A 21,784-nucleotide genomic window follows, 5' to 3' on the forward strand; every position below is an offset into this window, starting at 1 on the left:
GTTTGTTGACTAAGACTTCTACTGTGCACAGCAAAGGAGTGCTCTGACCCATACGAACTTGGATTGGGAGCCATCAGGCGGAAAGCAACAGGAAACGGAGACAATCGATCCTAGGCAGCAGTCTCAGCAAAGCAACCGCTCAACCATCGTCAGGGCTTTAGGAGGCCTGAGGACTTTCAGAGAAAAGAATAAGGTGGTTTAGAGGTGTTTGTAACAACTTTTTCAGAGAAGAGAGAGTGGCTGTGGGGAAAAACACCAAAAGTGCTTGTTTGAAAATTGCTGAGTTGGAAATGGAAATACGCATCATAAACTGATAAGAGGTAAGGCTTGACCTCTAAATGCTGGAAGGGTTATTTTAGAAGTTGTTTTATCTGAGCAACAACAGAGTCGTGGTGAGTGTATGGGAATAAGCAGTTAATTCCGTGAGCTGTAAATCTGGCGAAGCCTTGTTTATTTTGAACTAGTTTCTTATTTTCTTACCCACCCAACACAATAACCCTGACAGCTCTCCTGACTCTAAAGCTCTGTTTGACTTCCTCCTCACCTCAGCAGTGCACTCTTCTCACATCCTCTAAATACCAGCTAGGTGAACGGCAGCATGAACTCCCTCCACGTCCCAACAAGGGGCATGTGCTGGCTGGCAGCCTGACAGCCACGGTGACTGGTCCCACCACTGCTGGTGAGCACACACTTCAGCTTTTGCATCGTTAAATTTCCTTTACTATGTAGGGCCAGTTGTCAGAAGTAGTGCAGAAAATTCTACTATCCCAGTATTCTGCAGCTCAGCCTATCATCCTAACTAAGCAGTAAAGACAGAAAGGCACTCTTAGTCTGTGATTCATTCCATCCCAAAATAGACATCTAAATCAGGTCATTTGAATCATGGTTAAAAGTGCCAACTGGTCTCCACTAACTGTAAGGACAACCTAAGATGACCATCTCAGATGAAGACACTGATACTGTAGAAGTCTAAACTTAGGTGAAATGAATCTATGCCCTAATGCCTTGGAGCTGTTTGTCACACTGCTGCACAATGTGGAAGTATGGCAGCTGGTTTAAAAGTTACTGGAGTAGGACAGATGGATGGACATTGTGATCACCAAAGCCTTCCTTCATCTGGGTGCTAGGCTGAAAAATCAAAAAGTATTGGGGAAAAGTGAGAAACTGAAAATAGATATGTGCATATTTCCACAGAGGAAGACACTACATTCAATCAATAAATTATTTGTTGTGTCACTCACTCTGTTCTAGATTCCATGCCTGTACATCAGGTTTAAATAATGAAGGTCTGATCTCCCACCTAATAAACAGCATAAAGCTGCACCCAATAGTTCCTGCATAAAATTACAGCAGCTCATTAAAGTAGAGAATAAATTGAAAAAGACAGCAAATCTCACACTGAGACACATTTTTTCTTTGAAAAAATAATTTCAAACCCCTACATTTATGCCTTTAATAGCTTAAAAAAAAAAAAAAGAGCTTCTATACAGCATGTTTTTCAGTCTTCAAGCCATTCTCTGCACTTTTTGAGCTCTCTCCATCTGCTCAGCAGCACCTGTATGTGTGTGATCAGTTTAGAGCAAGGCACCCCAGTGCTGGTGTCACCACCAGTGTCTTCCCAGCAGTTAAAACCACCACACATTGTTTGACAGCAAGTACCAACAAGTTGACCTATTCTACACAGATTAAGTTAGTTCACTTACCTTTTTGTCTTTTGCAAGCTCTTCCAGGAATTAACACATATTTTTCCAAACATAAAGAAAGAAGGTGATGAGGGAAAGAAGATGAAAGAGAAGTCACACAAGATGTAAGCGTTCCAACAAGATGAGAACATTTAGTTGTTCTGTGTTGGAAAATGGAAAAAACCAGCCATTAATTTGTAAAGGACCTTGAAACTTTCTCTTGCATGCTCCCTTTTGAGGACAGCCCAAGTTTCCACATGCCTCTCTTTCTCCAGGGCTGGAGCTAGCCTGCAAAATGTGAAGGGCTGCACAACTCTGAATTAGCTTGTGAAAAGGCACCTCGAAACACACAGTGGTGCAAACACAGTGGACGGCTGGGGTGGGGGTACCTTCCGGCGTCTCCTACACATCGATTTCGCATACTCGGCCCAGCTTGCCACACACCCATCTCTGCAATTTTGGCAACTGCCTGGGAGATTCCCTCCAAGGGTGCCTGTTCGGGGGTAGTGTGCTTGGTGCTCCACCGCTTCCACCCTGCTGCGGTGTGCTGCCGTGTGGGGTTTGGTGCTGGTGTGTGTGCCATCCCTGCAAGGGAAGGTGAGGGTCAGAAAGATCTCAGCAAGGCTCACAAAGTTCTGGTGGAGGTGAGTGTCATTGTCCCCAGGTAACAGCCGCCCCCAGGCTCGGCCATCTCACATAACCTCACCCCACCAGGAGGTACAAGCCTGCAGAGCCAGCAGGCGAGACCACCCCGCGTCCTCCTCCCCAGCCCCCCGCAGAGGCAGCTCTCCCCCTCCCCTCCGGCTCTGCCTCCTGCGGGCACCTGCATCCCCATGGCTGGGTGGAAAACCGCATCACGACCCTGAGCCAGATTGCAGCCTGGTTTTGTTCCTGTTCGCTGAGATTTCGGCCCAATCAATTCCTCTGTTGTTCAGAGCAGGCTTGCACAAACTCAGGGGAGAGGGTAGGAATGAGCAGGTGCGGGAGGCAACGCTGCATCTTTTAGCGCCAATTGTGGCTAATGTCAGCTTAAAAACATAATTCCTACCACTGAACCAACTTCTCATCCCTATCACAACGAGTAATCCTTTTCAGCCTTTTCTCCATGAATGTGGAGGGCACGTGGCTGCTTCTGTAACTGGGCCACACCAGTCATGTGTGGGTGTAACATGGGCCACACAGTCTGCACATGGCAGTAGTTGTTTTGAACTGGACTGCAAACTGAAAATGCCAGAAGAGGAGACTGAAAGTGTTCGCTTCAGAAAAGTCACCAGATCTTTGAAAAGCTAAATGAAGCAGTCAGCTGCCCACATTGCATGGGACTCCCCCTGGCATCCCCCAGGCCACACAAGCTGTTCTTTGGTGGGACTGGCAGGCAGAGAGCGAGCCAAAGCAGCCGGGACTGCGGGATGGCCCCTCCGGATCCAAGCGCAGACCTGCTGAAGCTTCTCACAAAGCTGGGCATCTCACGCTTTCCATCTCCCAGCTCTGCTGCAGAAAGCCCGAACTGCCAGCTCACAGGCCACCAGCATGGCAAGGCCGTGTCCTGCCCACTGCCCCAGCCCAGCAGCCAAGGGACCTGCCACATCCCGGGGGACCACGCTGGTTTGAAGTGCTGGTCAAAACTGGTGTGTGACTATGAAACATTTCCAGTGACTCTGCAGTTCCCTTTGAAAGATCAGTCTTTCAGCAGATTCCCCCAGCTGCATCCCCAGAGCCCCAGCCCAGGGTTTCTGTTCATGGAGGGATGAACTGGAGAGGGAAAGCTTCTCCAGTGATTCTCCAGTGTCAGGGGGCCACACTCCCAAAGGAGCATCTTCTAAATCCCAGGAAACCGGTCCACCAAAACCTAATTCAAGTTGCTGGGTCCACTGAGAATTTCAGAAAACTGCCATTTTGTGGCAGTTACGATTAAGGATTTTGAGAAGTTTAAACAGAAGAAAAACTGCAAAACAGAAAATGAACGCATTCCTTATATTGCGTTAGAAAGACATGCCCTTTCATAAGACGAAGACCATCTCCAATGTCTTCGGTACTGTTTCTTATTAGCCTGGTGAAGGAGTGTCAGCTTTCTTCTGCTGATAGCATAGCAGAGTTGTGCAATGATGGTCTGTCCCAGCACCACGTGGCTCTTGGTGTTTCATGCTCAGTATATTGTCCAAATACAAAGTTATTGGTTTGCTAGCAAGTTTGCTGATGTGAAACGGGGCCAGCAGAGGATGACTAGACAGAAATTATAGGGACCTTTCACATTATAGAAGGGCACATGGCATGTAAGATGCACCATAGCCTGAGACCAGGGACATTCAGCAAATCTAGAATCATGTTACAAACAAGTTACGTTTTCAAATTTAATTACCCTGAATTTTTATTTTTTGGAGAGAAATGTTACTACATGGATAACAGTATATGGACCTTTTTGCTCCATTATTTCAACTATGCTTCAAGCTGGTAGTGACGAAGCAACTTGACAAATTTTCATTCCCCCTTCTGCAAAATGAATTAGTAGATTTGGGCTGTGTAAAAGGCACCTCCATGTGTGCTGCTCGTTGACATGGGCAGGAGAGACCCAGGCAAGCTGCTCTGCCCCCGAGAGAGGGCTAATGGGACAGCCTGGCCCTGTGCTGGTGAACTGGTGGGAAATGATGCTGCTACACTGTGACCACCCTACAAATAACTTTGGAGACTGCTGCCTCCCCTGGCTGTACACTCCATCTCCCCACAAACAGAAATGCACTTCAAAAAGAAAGTCACCTGAGTTTAATTCCTGAAACTACTTTTTCTCATGAAACTATTGTGCAAGCTGTGTTCCCTGGAAGTACTAAAATTCTGTTTACATCTGCATTTTCTACTTGAAGCTTTTGGAAATAATTTACAGTGCAGAGGATTAATACAAAACAACTCACTAGCCAGAAGAGAAAATGGGTTGTCACAATTATCCCTTTTTCTGTTTTAGATTGTTTCCCACCACTCTTGGTAGGAAAGCGGCAGAGTCAGTGGCAAATTTGACCTATTGAGCCAAATGAGGAATAAAAGTCATTTAGGAAGAACAGGTGCCATCTGGAAAACAAGCAGAAAGCTTAAAAATAATTAAGGCTAAATGTATTCATTTATTCATATTCCAGAAGGCTGCCCTTTGGACTCTCCTGAAGATAATTCATTAACATTAGGAGGAAATGTTGGCATGCTGTCCAAACTTTTCGCCTGATACTGAATTACAAGTTGCAGATGCTGAGTTGCTGGGTTTTTTTATTAGCTCAGAGAAATAACATCACATTGCTCAATGATGGAGACCAGCCTAAGTTTTACAAAGACAAGAAATGGATTAATTTCCTCCCAAAATAAGTCCATATCTTTCTGTCTTCATTTGGTTATATGTTGGAAGAAAAACCAAATGAACTGATAAAAAGGATCTGCTCATTTTTTTAAAAAAGATTATTTGATCCTTTTAGATGATTCCAAATAGCATCATATTGGGTTTCTGACTATCAACAAATTGGAGACCTGATTTTTGTATCACTGCTGCCATGTAGTGATGTGGCTTACCACGATAAACATGCCATACTGATCATATATAACCATAGTATGGCCAAACAACAACTGAAGAAATGCATCCACAGATTTTAATTGTTTTCAATTCCAAGTGGTCCCAGATGGAAGCAGAAAGCTGAGATTTTAGGGGAGCACAAGAGCAGCTATTTGACTAGGATGGAATTAGTCTGGTTGCCAGAAGTAACAGGGAACATAGTATTTGCTAAAAGACATCAGGTTATGGGACTGCTATGAAATAGTGGTGTTCAACTTTCAGAAGCAAAGATCCTACTGATGGGTCAGTAACTAAAGCACAGCTTGATCCGGGAGAGCTCCTTTATTTGGTCAGCACTTGCCAGAGAAGAACTAAATATTTCTGTGAATTTTTGGCAATTAGTTTTGGTGCCAACCCCACAAATAGCAATGATCCATTTCAAAGTTGCAGTTTCTACTTTTAGATCTCTTAGTATTTCAAAGGATGAGAATATTTAAAATGGACTACATCCTTTGTGCATCTTACTGCACTTCCCATCAACTAGGACAGTTTCTGTCTTCTGATTCCTCTCCAGGTTTAATGCTAGTTTGGATTCTGATGCTGATCATCTTTGTAGGTCTTGGAGAAGTCTGTGTGCAAGTGGGACAAGTTATCAAATACAGAAATCTGAGCTGCAGAAATACGTTATCAGATAGCAGCTATTACCTTTATTTTACAGTGGGAGAAATGAAGTGATATGCCTTAAGGAAAAAGGACATTTCAATGATAACTCAGGACAGAAACCAACAATTCTTGGATGAGTTCTGTTTAGTGTTTTCTGATTGGTACCACACACAGAACTGGCAACAGCATTTACAGGAAAGAAAGTCCAGCAGTTCACATCTGAAGATCCTCATTTGACTCTGCTCAACTTTCTTACAGCTGAAAGTTTTCACCCTTGGTATCACTAAAAGTGCCTGTCGTTAGAAAATGTTAGCAAAAATGGTTGTCATTGCTGAGAAGAAGATGAGGCATGAAATTTGCTGCCTTTTTGGGGGGGTCAGTCACTGTTGAGAACCTGACCAGGTGAGGCACATGCCATGTTTCCTAGGTTAACAAAACTACAGTTGATCCTTTGGGAAGCTCTTCAGTAGCTATGGATTTGGTGGGGAATTTTCCATTTGGAGAGGTGGGGGTTGTACTGGAGGAGAAACTCCTCAAATTCCAAGCACGCAACAAATGTAGGTTGGAAGTACTCAGAAGACCCTGCTACTCCAGTCTGTGGAGAAGGTTTCTGAACCCAGCGAGGTCTGGCAGATGTGCTGTCTCCATGCAGCACTGCTGCCGCTGCTGTGGCTGGGCCAGCCTCACCCTCTTGTGAAGGCTCCAAGGATCAGCACAAGGAGCCAATTGACTGGCACAAGTTACACACTTACCACAAAGAAATGATAGGAAATAGGCGGACGTTTATGTGTTCAGTTCATCTCAACTTCTGGAGACAGGAGTAAACAGGTTTCTTTTATCAGCATATAATCTGTGAAAGACAATGGGAACACACATGTCTTAGTATCCTTTTGGGACTGACTCCCTGGAGAAGCCAGTCTATCTCTTAGCATACAAGTTTAAAGGGCAGAAGTCAGTGTTGTGAATCAAAAACATCTTAACTTGCTGATGAATGCATAACTGCCAACATGCACGGTGTATACATAGGAGGTCTGCATTTTCACACTCCCTTTTGTAAACCTAGGAGGTTATTCACACAAGCACATACACAGAAAAAATGGCCCTGCATTGAAATAAAATTATTATTGTGATGAAATGCCAGAATTAAGTTTGCCTTTAATGTGGCACCTTGTTGTGTATATATTATGATACACTTTTTTAACGATACAACTGCATCGTGCTCCTTTCAGCAGATCCCTGCTTCATTCAAGACACAAGAACAGCTGAGATTTCTTAATGAGAATCTAGGCAGGATTTTTATTAGCACTGTCCTTCTGCACCCTCTTTTGTTTACTGAACTCATTCCCACTACAGCCCTGAATAGAAAATTTATAATGTAGTATTTTATGGCATTATTCTGAAAGTTCAACTCAGCTGCAGCTGAGTGCTAAGACTCAGTAGTCCAAGACAGGAAACTAAAAAATGCAGACTAAGCAAGCTGTGAAGACCTAGTCTTCAGGTCTTGTGTCCCCTAGGCTGTGTGAGATACATGCCCAGCTGCCTTTGCTGTGGCACTACTCCTACTCTCAAAAGTTCCCCACTCAGCCCTGAAAGGCAACCACGTTCTGCAGCGAACACAGCAGAGACCTTTTAGAAAGCAGCATGTTTTGGCCCAGCCCCAGAAAATACACATCTTTTACTCTTGCTGGGCACAGTTACACCAGTGTCCTCAGGCTGACTGACTGACTGAAGGATATGTTTGCACCGTACAGAATCCTACAGAATACAGAATACCTGAAAGTATCATAGGGAAATGTGAAGTTGAAAACCTTAAATTCCCTCTCACCTATTCCTGAATTTACCAGTGTATCTAATGCCTACGTGCCCACAGGAAGAATGGACTCCTTTCTTCAAAGGGCCCTGAAGGCGGACAGACTGACCAAAACTCACAGAATAAGGCAAAGCATCCATTCCTCCCGTTTCCCAGGAGGCAACATGAGTGATGCATTTGTGGCATCTGGAGCACTGGGCTGAGAGCTGCCTGTAAGGCACTGGCAACTGCAGCACAGGAGCCTCCACCTTCAAACCGCCCAGAGGTCCAATATGCTACACCAGAGAAAAAAGCAGCACAAATAGCCTGTTTCTTAAAAAGAAGCTAAAGTGGAAACTTAAAAGGTTTTAGAGGAGAATCTGTTCAGGAAACCCAGTAAGTAATCTCCCTGTGCGTTAGCTCTTTCACCCTCCAGTTCTTAACATACCAGCTCTAGGGGATCTTCAACAAAGATGCAGCTTTTCATATGTAGTTGCCCTCTTGAGTATTCTCAGATATCTTGCCCAGCCTCCAGCCACCAACAGAGAGGGCATGGGGGTCCAAAAGATCCTATGTTGTGTATGGAGCACTGTGTGGATGCCTCGGCTGCCCTCAGTAGCTTAAGTCCAGGCATCTGCCTGGCTCCCCAACAGCTGAGGTTGTCAGTGTTCAGGCATGTATCCCCCATTCGCTGCCATACGCCTGATGTTCCTACATACCTGCCAGCTGCACCTGCCTGGCCAAAGCAGGGTGCCAAAGGCAACAGTGAGTCACCCCAAGACATTGTTGCATGAAGCACATGGGTTGTTCTTGCTGTATTTTGTTTTTAATAGGGCTGAGGCTGTACTTCCCACAGAGCTTAAAAATTGGAAATGAAAGCCTTAGATGACCTTTCAAGGGAGGATTGCTTGGGAGATGCCTTTTTTTTTAAACTAACCTCAGCAGAAGAATGAGGCAACAGTCAGATAAGTGTTAAAATGACTGATGAATCCACACATCAGATAACTAACCCAGTTTTGAAATAATATTGTACTTTATTATTTTAGATTGAAGAACAGGATTGTTCAAAACTTAAGAGATTAAAACTGCTCCAACTGCAGCCAATGGAAATATTGTCTTTGACCTCAACAGAAACAGAAAATGTCTTGAATTAATCTGCAAAAACTCTGAAACACTGGAGTGATTATTAGTTGCTGCCAATCATTAGCTTTCCTTCTTTTCCTCCAACTGAATAATGTTAAATCTTTCATGGGCAGTACATTCCATTACCATTTATTTATTTGCTGTCTAGCTGCATGGTTTACAGATTTCTGAGAACAAGATGAAAAGATGATCTGTTTCCAGAATCTGTGATATGAAAAACCCCAGATAAACAAAAAAAACCAAAAAACCAAACCAAACCAAAAAAAAAATTGAGAAAGGAAGCCTACCTAGGTCCTATGGAGATGACAAGAAAGATTGCAGTTATCTTTTGGAGGGAGCTGAGAGACGGGCTTACAAGTTATGCATATTTTATTGACCATCTTCCCTCAGAGCAAATCCTCATTGCTGCTGTCTCACTAGCTAATTTGTCATGTTGCTTTATCCACTTTATACCCACTCTGTGAAAAACAAATCCAGAATGACAAATAAAAATAACATGTATACGCAGAATGATGCTGAAGATGGACTGCATGAACAGAACGTGGTCGCTTCGTACTCAGGGGTAGTGGCACTTTACCACAATTAGCCAGCTCGCCACTGCTACAAAGATCTTGCTTCCTTTTCCTCCTCTTCCTTTCCCTAGACCCAGACCCAGTCATACAGTTCTATCCCATCCTTTGCATTAGTTTTGGTGCTCTTCAGTACATTCATGCTTTGAGTCAACTCCATGTGCCATCACAAATGATTCACCTTTTTTCCAATTTAATATTCTTCTTGATTCCAGTAAATTGAATTGCCTTGGTGCAGGGTCAGAAAGCACAAGCCAGTACACGTGAGGGGAGGAGGGCCAAGGGAGGATGACAGGGAGAAGAGCACAGAACTTCTTTATGTGGAAATGAGCTGTTAGACCATCTCAAGCCCAAACATGTAACTTCACTTGTGGCAGCTTCACTGCAGACACTTTAATTCTTTGTTATGTGCCCTGTAGACTTGTTTTAACAGCCATCTGCAGTCTGTCAGTAATTATATTGGCCCAGCTCAGAGGATTGAGCAATAATGTGATACATGGTGAACTTAAAGAACTCCAAGAGAAAACTGTCTTGGAGGCCAGATATTAAATGTGTTTAGAGGCCTAAAATGTAAAGTATCATCTGCTGAAGTGTTTCCAAAGCACACAGCTATCCCTTGAGAGCTGTGCATGTCTTTCTAGTTGTAGCATCTTTGTCTTTGAGAATCTGGCCCTCACCTCCACACAACCTCCTTGGTCATCTAGGACCACGTCTTGCTTTCTACAACAGTGTGGTAACACCACTGAAGACCCTGCAGCCCATGGTCCATGGCTACATACAACAGTAGTGTTTACACAGTGTGTGTAGCAGCCAGCAGAGCCGTCCCTCACACTACACTTTCTCACAAGGAGAAAGCAGAGCTGTTGAGCTCATATTCCCCCAGTCTTTAGGACCTGAAGCTCTGTCCAGGAACACAAGCTGCCAAAGAAAGATGTAAAGTGGCATGTAAAATAATTTGAATACCTGGACTACCCAATGGAAGGCCAACATTTCCTTTTTTAATATAGTTGGTCTATTTGCAAATTGGGATTTCAGCTTCACTAGTACTTGCTGAGATAGCTAACAGTACCTTTTACTCTTGAGATGCCTGGAACATGCTTAGGCTTATTAATAAATGTAATCTTCTGTTACATATAGTAATAAACAGGTTTCTACTTGGAATTTTGAACACTGGTTCATGATTTAAAGTCCTTTCTTGGTGGAGTGCCACAGAATTAAACAGCTCTTACGAAAAGGAAGATTAGAGCAGACTGGTGGAACTGGAGTCATGAGAAACTGGAAAAGATCAAAGGTTTCTCATGGGATGATCCATATGACCAAAACCTGCACAAATGCATATACTAAAAGGGAGGTTATAAGGGACCATTATTGCCATATCAAAGCCCAAGAAGAAAATAACTAGCACTAGACTGAAGTACTTTGAGCATGGAGTCTTTCGGCTGTATCTGCCGTTCTTCCTTCTAGCTCTGCTGCTATATGACCAGAAAAGCCTGCGCTGAGCAAACCCTGCAGCCTTCTCTGCCCCTTTCCACCATGCACGGATCTGTGTGGGGACAAATCCTGCCAGCAGCACTGCTATTCTACAAGCCTAGTTTTGGAAAGAACCAGTTAGCAGCAGCTAATCCCACAGGCAAAACCCGGGAATCATGGTGTCAGCACCACAGCTGGGAGCACTGCGAGTCTGGCAGGTCAATGGTTGCTTTTTTACACAACTGTGTAAAGTACAGTGCTTGTGATAAAACATTACAGTACATTACAAGTTATTTGGGGCAAGGGTTACGTTTTCCCTGGTCTTATCTTGGTGCCTGATGCATTCTTTGGCAGAAATGGGGATTTGGACAAAGATTAAAGAAGCGACAGATGCGAACAACTGGGTTACCACATGGAGGCTGTATTACTGTTACTGGCGGTATTAGCCAGGGTTAGAAATATGAGGCATATAATCATTTACAGGCACAGGAGAGAAACCAGGCAGTTATTTCCTATAAACCTCAAATACTAGAACAATGGAGCCTTGAGGGATTTAGTAATGAAAAGTATGGTTTGGGTTCCAACTCTTACCTCACCTGCTCAACTTTAACTATTTCTTCCTGTTTTAAGTGAAAAATCTTCCTGAACACCACCTGAAAGACATATATATTACAGAGCCTGAGCTGAAACAGGGAACATAACTGAAACATGAACCTTGTGCAAAGCAAAGTTATAAACACAGACTTGATTACATGAAGGCTTAGCCCTATTTTAAAAGTTTTTTGCATATCTTCATCATATTTTATGATCATAGCTTTAGAATCAGCTGATGAATGGCCAGAAGAATATGGTTTGTCGACCCTCCCAAGGGAGAAAATCTGAGAAGGGGTAAGGACACAGCACACACTTCATGTACCTGCTCCTCTGACCTTCTGCACAGGGAGATGAGTAGCTCACCAGCCCTCTCTGAGTCTCATGTCAGGGGTTTGCCAGGGAATATACAGCTTAGAACCACAGGTCCCTCAGTAGCCCTGACTTTTCAACAGTCCTCTTTGACCTAATGCTCTCCCTTGTACTTCCCAGTCACTGGTGCTTCTGTCTTTACCTCCTTTCTGAGTTACAGCCCACCAAGGATGCAGTTTCTTGAGTCTTAAAGGATGGCATAGGGCAGGGATACCACTAACCAGTTCCTGGCTCCTGTTAGCTATGCAGATGCAAGCAGAGGGGAACAGAGAGAGCAGGATGAGAATCTGTGTCTGCTGAGCCACTGCCGAATTCACTGCCTGGAGGTCCCTGCTGGAAGGTATGGCAGCAGGGCACGGCATGGATGGAAGCTGTGTGCCCTGCATCCCACAGGCTCCTTCTCCTCACAGGCAGGCTTGTCACCCTCCACTGCCAGCGTCCACACGGGTTGTCACTACTCTTTCTTACCCAGTCATTTCATGGCAGACCTTATGGGAAACTGAGGCTCTTACTCAAAGATATCTGGACCAGCCACTAGAGCTGGGGGCCTACAGGCAAGGTAAGCAATAGTTACTCTAGCTACTTACAATTAAGCATCCTAGATCCCATCCAAAGCAGCTCAACATCTCTGCTCCTCAGCTTGTCTACCTGTACAGTAGACCACTTGCCAGTTCCTCTGAGGTGCTATAAATAACAATAACATACTAGAAGTGCTATAACTCTAAGTACTAGGCCAACATCTAAAATTGTATCAATTAGTTCACTTAGAGAAATTTCACAAGAAGCATTTTCAGTATCTTCTGTTTGACTTGTTTTTGAAATGCAGTCTCCAAAATATTTCTAACTTGCTTCTGGAAGAGAGACCCTGAAAGGTACTTGTCTGGTGGAAACACTTGGGAGGTATGAATGGTGATACCAGTTACCTACAAAGAATATATTATAGCAAATACTGAGTTTCTCTCTTGATGTCCTCCTTTTTCAAGATTTCTTCTTACTATTTTGATTTGGCACTCATCTCTGTCTAAACCCTTCAGCAAACCACCAATTTCATCAGAGAGACAAGAATGCATTTCCAATAATTTTCAAGTTTTCAGTAGAAAGTAGCTTACATACAATGTACATTATTAAGTAGACGAGGTGAAAGTACTCTACAGTTACAGATTTGGAGATAAACTTGCAATTAAGGAAAGCATAACTGATCTTTGGAGATTATTCAGTGTGTGATTATTAGTGGCCTATTTTCTCCACTCCTGCTACGTAATGCATCCTGTTTTTTCACCATGTTCCTGAAAAAAATACTTTGGTGTAATATTATGCCTGCAAACAGATTAGCCTCCACTAGCTATCAAAAGTCAGAGGAACTAAGGTATGGCGCTCAACAGAGGTCTGAGATTGCTTTTCAGTAGTTTTATAATGACCATTGCTAAATAGTACTATTATATAAAAGCCTGTAAGTTATTATATTTCTTGCTGTGTGAAGAGTAGGTTAGCCTTTAAGGAAAAGTATGCCCTGGTTATTAGAATACCAAAGGGTATTTGCTGACTGCCTCAGTCTCTTTAACTAGGTGCAGTTCTTGAGACTGATCTACTGTCTGGAACTTTGGACAAAAATCAATAGAAGAAAATTTATGGTTTTGTGACTATCCCTGCTTCAAATTGACAGGAAGATTAAGTGTTCAAGTCAGATCATTTTTTGAGGCTCTGGACTTATCTAGGGGCTCGGAAAGCTTTCACTGTAGCTTCTGAAAAATGCTTACCTTATCAAATCCTATTCTGCCATCTCATTTTCTTCCTGAAGGTTAGGTTATTTCCTGCTGCTGTTTTTTCTAAGACACAAACACCTGTATGTATGCCCATTTAAAATGCGAGAGGATTATTCCCATCTGGTTCATACATGACCAAAACCTTGCAGAATGAGTAATCTTGTAAACATCAACTACTCCCACCAGGAATCAATCCGTCATTACTTAAACCACAGTAACAATATTGAGTCATAAAAGGAGACAAAACTGCAACACGCAAAAGGCTGCCAGGCAATAAACCAATACACAATGGATGAGGGGCAGGGGACACCCACAGATCCTGTCTTGGGAAATTTGTGGTATCTCCAGATTTGCAGATTTAATACTGTGGCAGTTTAGTATCTTGAGCTAGACCTGACTGAATGCATGCATGTATGGAAGAATCAGAGATTCATATTTGGTACCTGCACACCTTTCAGACATCTGCTTTCTCAGGCAGGGCATAAGGATCCATCAAACTGCTCCCAGGATGGGAAAAGCTTGTTGCTCTAGGTTGCTGCCTAGGAGGAACATGTCTCCAAATGGGACCACAGAGTCCAGGACACCTGCCCTGACCCGTCCCACAGCAGGAGCACAGCATGGTGCTACAGGTCCTCTGCCCCTTGGTGGCCTGGGGTATACATGGTAAAGCATCTCACTGGCTCTGCTTTTATTTCTTGGTCTGGAAAACACTTCTAGCTGAAAATTGGTGTTAAAACAGAGGTAAGAGCTTCTACTAATACATCTTACTTAGGAATTCTGCTTTTTTTCCACTATGGATCAGTACTTTACTCTTAGCTGCAAAATTTGTCACTATAAAAAAAATATATGCTACAGTTTGTGTATGGCAAGAAAGATAAGACAGTTGCTAAAGAGAAAAATATGATTTATTTATTCTGCTTTTCAACTAACTTTCGAATGCTCCAACTAACATGCAACTAATATTTGGGAGGTTGTGGGTTTTCTTCAGGAGCAGTTGAAGATGGAGTTAGGACTTTTTGGTGTATCCTCTTTCAGTGCAAGAAAAGTGCACAGACCTACACTCCTGTCTGTGGTGGGGATCGAAATAACCAAGGAATTCAGTGGCTTTGTTAAGCTGCACACATGTCCACATTCCGTCCTTTGTAAAGCTTAGCCATCAACAAAGTCTTTGGAAGGACTTTGCACACAGCCCCCGTTTCAGGTAGTGCCTCTATTGTTTCTCCCATCTTATGCCTAAAAAGGGAATTTTACTGCTTCTGGTACTCACAATGAATGAAATGATGTGTTAAAGAAAACTACTTGGTATGCAGAGAGGATGAGAAGGCAGTCGGTCTCCTGCTTTGTAATTGAACACCTGATACTCCTTTATTTTATGTTACACAGTTCTTATCTACTAAAAAAAAAAACCAATTAGGTCAGCATGTGGAAATGAATATAAAGCTAATCCTATAATATAGACTCTCCAGCTTAGAAGATGCTGGAAAGAAGATAAACTGGGATATTATTTGGAAGTTCTTACTTTCTTTGGGAGTACTTTGTATCTTGTAGGCATCACCAAAGAAGATCCTCTTTAGGAGAGATCAGGACACAGTAAGAGGTAAATTGGTAGAAGAGGGCATCTCCAGGGGAACAGATAGCGACAGGAGAAAAGGGGAACAGGATGAAACAGGCATCAGCCACCATGCTAGACTACTCTGCAATTTGCACACAGAGTAACTCACACACTACAACCTCTGCTATTACCACCAGCAGCATTCATGATATGATTTGATATGCCAGATTCAATCAAGGCACCATAATCATGTATCATGAAAATCACAGCAAAAGAATACGTGGGCTACTAAAATGCTAGAAATTCAAGTTCTGTGCAAAAGGCAGATGCTATTACAGACCATACAGACCACAATTATGAAAACCATGTAATGGTTTTCAATTTTGACATAAACACATAATACTTTAGAGACTGAAATGCACAATTTATCCTTACTGAAGTAAAAAACTCCAACCCTCAAGGTGAACTGTATGAATGAGAAATCCCATAAAAAAACCCAAGAAGCACACCAGACTCATGATAGAGCTTAATCCTACTGCAGTCATTTCCACACATCAGGTGACAGCAAGCAAAAGAAGTTTTAAAGCAATACTAAGAAGTCAAGACAGTATAAGCTAATTGAGAAGTTAGGTCGGAGAGGACTGGAATAAGTCACCATTAGTAATCTTCTTCACTGTAGAGCAGAAAGACCTTCAGTTGAAGATCCTTCAGAAGGTCCTTGCATCTTTTCAGTATCACAACTCCCCTCTCCTCCCAAAGAGAATATTTAACCCAAGTTGCTAGTCAGCAAGACTTTCTGCATCAAGAAGTAATTGCCAGAGCACAGAGCTCTTCCAGTGCCTCAGGAAATGCCTAGAGGCCTCCTTGCTCAGATGGAAGCAGTTACCACATCTGCTGCTCACCTGAGTCAATTATCCTGGACACAGGTGCACATCATAAATTATAGACCTGGAAACATAAAAGTTTTATCAAAAAAAAAAGGCAATTATCTTTTTTTCTACCAAGCTTACCGTTCCAAAACTTTGGAAGTGGATTGTTCCATCTGAAGTTTTTTGATTTTGTTCAGAGAACAACATTCAGCAATGTCAGCTCCACAATCACCTCGAACAATGCTGCCTTAAAAAATCTTGCAGGTGATTCATGAAGAAAAACAAACCTTTCCTTTTTCTCTGTAATAGCAGCCTCATCACAAGACATCTACTTTTGACTTATTCCTTCTAATGACAGTCAGTAAAAGAAAGGATTCTGTAGGAGTGGTTTCACCCTTGAGTCTACACATCTTCCATCTCTCCCTGAGGGTATATTCCCAAGGTGCCAAGCTACTCTATTTAGATTTAGTGGCAGCTGATTTGAATAGCTTTGCCGATACAGAAAACATGAAGTGAGTTATCCTCTGTGGAGGAAAGCAGGAACATGTGAACCTTAAGGGCAGCTCCTCACTGTTGCAGGTGCTATGTCATACATTCTGCTCCTACCAACTTACTGTCTCCAACTTAAAAGTACATGGGCCTTTTCCCTCGACTATTCTGACTGTAAAGTATTTCCAGGTCCCTACTGATGTTCATCTAAATTCTAAAAGCTGATAGCTTGCTAATGGTTTTCAATGCAAGAATCAGTAATATCTCCTATGATTTTGTAACTTCAGTACATCTTTATTTCTTAAAATATTTGTGTTTCCTGGCACAGACGTTTCTGGGTATTGTCATACTGCATCAACACTGGTGTCAAGAAATAGCTGAATCTCACGTGGAAACAATTTTTCCTTCTCTGTAAAAAATAAACTATGTTGCCTTTTTACAACTTGATGAAGACCATTTGTGTTCCTTTTCATACAAGGCAAGGCTTCTCCATTAAGCTTCTGTTCTAAAACAGTGCAAGGAGGAGAATGAAAACCAAAAGCTGTTATTTGGTTAATTTAATTAGAACAATGATTCTAATTGCTTCAACTGAACACAGAGTTTAAAAAACAGAAAAAAAACAACCCAAACCCTAAAAGATTGAAAATGTGCTAAAGTCACACTCCCTGGTCACATTTCTCAAATAAAAGCTAATTTGCTCTGTGACCAGTGGATACTGTTTCAGGAATGGGGAACAGTCCCTACCTGGCACTGAAAAGCCACTATTCAAGAGATAAGGAAATAATAATGTGGCCTACTCGTAAGACAGATCCTGTTGGAGCAAAGGGAGGGTTTAAGGGGAATTTGGCCTAAGTCTACTCTTACGTAAGTTCCATGTCGGTAAGTTCAGGCAAAGGATGTTTTTCACAGGGAGATATTTCTTCTCCAGAAAATGCTTTTCTAGCAAACTTTTTTTCCCCCAAGTTTAATCCAGAATATTTTCCTTTGGTCTGTCCAGAGAAACTAGTCAAGTCTTGGGGCTGGGGATACTGGTACAGAGCTAAACTAATAACGTCATCCAAAGTACTGCCTGTACATTTAAAGAAGCTTTTTTTCATATTAAATATACTGGAAGCACATGATACTAGCTGTACTAGAAATAATTATACAACATTATACATGTAGGTAGATATTATACAATGTTGGTTTGTCTTGAAGTCATATTTTATGAGATGCACCAATGAACACTTACAGTCCTCCTCTGTGCTACGGTACCCTGCAAAGGTAAAAGACTATAGATAGCTCTGCACTGGCAGAACACATACATTAGAACTGAAGGGAAAAGGCTTCACTTGAAGGCAGTAAACACCTCATAAATAGACCTGACATCACACTGTTATGCTAAAGACTACAATGTGTGAAAGCAGAGTTTATAATTTTATCAGTTTACCAGTGCAGAAGGAAAATATCTTGGATTGCTGTTATAAACAAAGTACTAGCTCTACAGTTGATAAGACTCAGCACACAGGATTGGAAACAGAGCAGATAATGGCACTGAAAAAACACAAAAATGAGCTGACTTTAAACATGGAGAAAGACAGACACTAAAAATGTGCTCTTGAATCTCAGGTCAAAGCGTAGCATTAGTGGTCAGCTGAAAAGTATGGACTGGGTAATAGCCTGCATTATAATAAAGCTGATCTTAGTTTGGAAATTTTGTGTATGTTGCTAGAAATGTTTACAGTTAATTATACACAGCAGCATACCCAAAGCAGCTGGGATCATACCAAATACCCAACTCTCAGAAAAAGTCTCTCAGCAACACAGTGCTCTCACTATCAGCCAAGTGAACTGGGAGCACAGATCCTAGATAACGCAGACAGGTCTGCCCAGAGCCACAAGATGACAGTATTAATTTTGCTCTGACAAAATGTTTGCTCCAAAACCAGGGTTGACTGCCCCCAGAGAAGAAAGGGGCTAACACAGCTGGCAGGAAAGCCATTAGGTGCTACTTGGCCACGTTTATCACTGCTGGGGCTCCTCAGGTGCTCCAGCTCAAACTTAAAGTTGTGAAAAATTTAAAGCTGGGTGGCAGCATGATGGCACAAACGCTGAATCTTGATCTTTGGTGCAACTGCCCTCAAATATGCAGGGCAGTGCATGAAGTCCCTTTGTCCTCTCAGATCTGAAATAAAGTACAACTCTGTCTTTGTGTGAGGGACATGCCTCAACAGACTCCTGTTTGAAGCATGAGATTTTTTGACCTCCTGATTTTTCAAAAATGAAAAAGGCTGTAGGATTTTTTCAACTAAAAGATTGTTTTCTTCTCCCTCAAACTAACCCAATAAGCCTTCTCTAGATCTACAGCAGCACCAAAACCAGTATTGCTTTCAATTAGATCGGCCATTAAAATTTCAGCCAAAACCATGAGTTTTAAATAAGTCATGAGCCCCTAAAACCAGCACATTATAAATCAAATGTTTGTAATTTTAATTATAACGGTCACTGCTTGTTCTTGTTCTGTGAATGTTGCCCTTTGTGTACAAACTTAGGTCATTAAAAACATAACCAAGATATAAACCACTTTACTCTTGAGTGGTTTTACTTGAATATTTGATGTTTTCCACGAATGTATTTTAGATTTATTATTTTAATGTGTTGGGAGCTCATCCTATCCTTGAGGATATATCCTGGAATAAAGACAATCAAGCAGTTCTTGTCAGTATAGTCATTCAGTTAATGAAACATCCAGTAATACAGTTCATCCATTAGTGGGCTATACCACAATATAAATATTTTACTAATTCTCAAACCCTTAGCTATGCAATCCTACTGCATACCAGCCACGCTTATCCTGAGTCCTACGATGAAAGAGCTCTGTGAATATAACGAAAATGTGTGTCCAGGCATAATGACTTTCAGTTTCTTATAACTGAGAGCATTCTCTTCATGTTAATGTTCAGTTCCTTATTTGTGTCTCTTCATTTAGTAAACATTTTAAGTAGCACCAGTGGGCTTCCTTCTATTTTTTATCAAATGTGAAATGCACACAGTGGCATGTTCCTCTTTCCTCTTTCCCGAGGTGAACGCTGTTCCAACTCCCACCAGGTCAGCTCCCAGCTAACAGAACTCCCTTTCAGCACCTTCCTTAGCTGGGCCTTTCTCTCGGCACAGCAGGATGTGGGCCGTAGACCCCGAGCTGCCGTGCCTGGGGAGGCCCGAGGGTCTCCGCCACCCACTCCGAGTATCTATGGGCACCCCATTTATTTGCGATGTGTGCTCTGATCTGTTGTAAATACATGGTGGCTTCCAGGCCACGGTCCACGTGTTAGGACCTTTATTTAGGCACTTCTTTCAGTCACACCGTTGCCGCGCAAGGGCCCCTTCCCGCAGGCCAGCGGACGCTGCGTGCCGCCCCTCCGCTCCCGCGCCCAGCCCGCGGCGCCGGCCGCCCTCGGGGCCGGGCAGGGCGCTCCCCGCCGCCATTTCAGCAGGCCTTCCGCAGGGAAGGGCCGCCTCCTCCCCCGCGTTTGGGGCCCGCTCCAGGGAAGTAACGGGGCAGCGGCGGCCACGCACAGGCGCGCTGCCGGAGCCGCGCTTTCCCCGGCGTTTGCTGTCCCAGAGGCGCTTCCCTGCCCGCCGGCTCCCGGGGCCGCCCTGAGCGCGGGGCACGAGCCGCCGCCACACGCCGCCGAGCCGGGGCCGCGCCGCCCGCGCGCAGCCCCTCAGCCCGCCCGGGGCGCGCGCCGGCCGGGGGCGGGGCCCGCCGGCGGAAAGTGCTGAGTCACGGCCTGACGCGCGCCACCGTCACGTGTGGCGCCGGGCTCGGTTCCTGCCGCCGCCGCCGCCGCGGCGCAGAGCGCACCCCGCGCCGCGCAGCCTCCGCTCCGCCGCCCTCCTCTTCCCGGCGCCGCCGCTGCGCTCCGCCGCGGGCCGGCATGGGGCTGCTCTCGCAGGGCTCGCCGCTGAGCTGGGAGGAGACGCGGCGGCACGCGGAGCACGTGCGGAAGCACGGCATCATCCAGTTCCTCCACATCTACCGCGCCCTGCGCGACCGCCACAAGGACGTCCTCAAGTGGGGCGACGAGGTGAGACCCCGGCGCGGCGCGGACCGGCACGGCACGGCCTGCCGCGGCCTCCGCCACCCGGGCGCAGGTGCGGCGGCGGCGGGGCGGGCACCGCGCTGCGCCGCCCCGGTGCGGCCCGGGCCCTGCCCCTGCCCGGGAGCGGGTCCGGCTGCTCAGCGGGCGGGGGGCGCTGCGGCTGCCGGAGGGGTTTTGTTCCCCCCGCACACGCTCTCGCTCGCCCGCCGCCCGCGTTGCGCAGCACGGTTGCCCCGGTATTACCTTGTGGTTTTTAAAGGCTAAAATAAGTTTCGGTGCTTCCGTCAGGCATCTGTAGGTCCGCCTGAGCCGGCCCTCGCTCGGCCGGTGCGTTCCGGTGCCCGTGCCCCTGGGTTTTTGTTCCCTCGGCTGCGAGGTCCGGTGGAAGCACCTGCCCGTCTGAGCGCCAGGTAGTGCCGGCGGCTCGGGGCCTCTTCTGGGGCGGGAGCGGGGGCTGGAGGGGCGGGTGGGCTCGGCGGCCGCTGCCCCCCGCTGCGCACCAGCCCCTGCGGGGCCCTGGCTGGCCCCAGGGCAAGGGGACCCGCCGGCCTTGCGCTGCACCGCGTCAGCCGGCCGTTAGCCGGCCGAGGGCGAGGAGGGCTGCGCCGGCTACAGGTGCTTTGTGCCCGAGGACCGTAACTTTATCCATAGGTCTGAGGTGCCTTGGCGCACAAACTGGCGCCGAATTGTGTCCTAGACTGGCAGCACTCTGCGAGGAGCAGAGACTCCCTCCTGTATCCATCAATAGGATTTCCTGAGGGTCCCAGCTTTCCCTGGAGGCAGGGAGCAGCTTCACAGGCACTAGAAGCTGTCTTTGATCGTAGTGGTGGTCTGGTCCAGTGTTTCTCACCTGCAGGTGCCTGTGATGTGACTGCAGGGAAGTCAAAAGCGAGCAGTGTGGGGGCTTGACCATCGCACCTCTGCCTCGTGCTTCATTTCCTTGGTGAATGGCAGAGGCATTTATGAGAAAACTTTTATCCAGGTGGTAACAGTAGCAGCTCACAGATGCTCTTTGCCAGAGGAGAATGCTGTTCTCCTTGTGCGCCTAGAGAGACCTTGTCTTTTGAAGACCTGCTTTTAAGGAATTGCTGTTGTACTTAACATAATTGAGCAAGGCAAGCATTGGAGTGCCCCAGCAGCTTTCAAGGGCAGTGAGTGGGAGCTTGGCTGCTACAGTCTGCCCAGTGAAGGGAATGATGCTCCCAGCATGTCTAGCCTACACTG

The 21,784-nt window shown here is 45.0% G+C and overlaps 1 protein-coding gene across 2 annotated transcripts in view; it reads left to right on the forward strand.

Annotated features, from left to right (window-relative positions):
* The first annotated feature begins 20,266 nt into the window (after positions 1–20,266).
* The window catches only part of GCLC (glutamate-cysteine ligase catalytic subunit), a 36,206-nt gene continuing 34,688 nt past the window's right edge, over positions 20,267–21,784 (forward strand). Inside the window, exon 1 of one of the 2 annotated variants that reach the window (XM_056343332.1) lies at positions 20,267–20,545. In XM_056343332.1, coding sequence (XP_056199307.1) covers positions 20,396–20,545 — 150 coding nt within the window. In that variant the 5' untranslated portion in view covers positions 20,267–20,395. The remainder of the gene's footprint in view (positions 20,546–21,784) is intronic. The other variant, XM_056343331.1, reaches the window with a different exon arrangement.

This window comes from Falco biarmicus, chromosome 6 (assembly GCF_023638135.1).
Source record: "Falco biarmicus isolate bFalBia1 chromosome 6, bFalBia1.pri, whole genome shotgun sequence".
NCBI classification, from domain to species: Eukaryota; Metazoa; Chordata; class Aves; order Falconiformes; family Falconidae; genus Falco; species Falco biarmicus.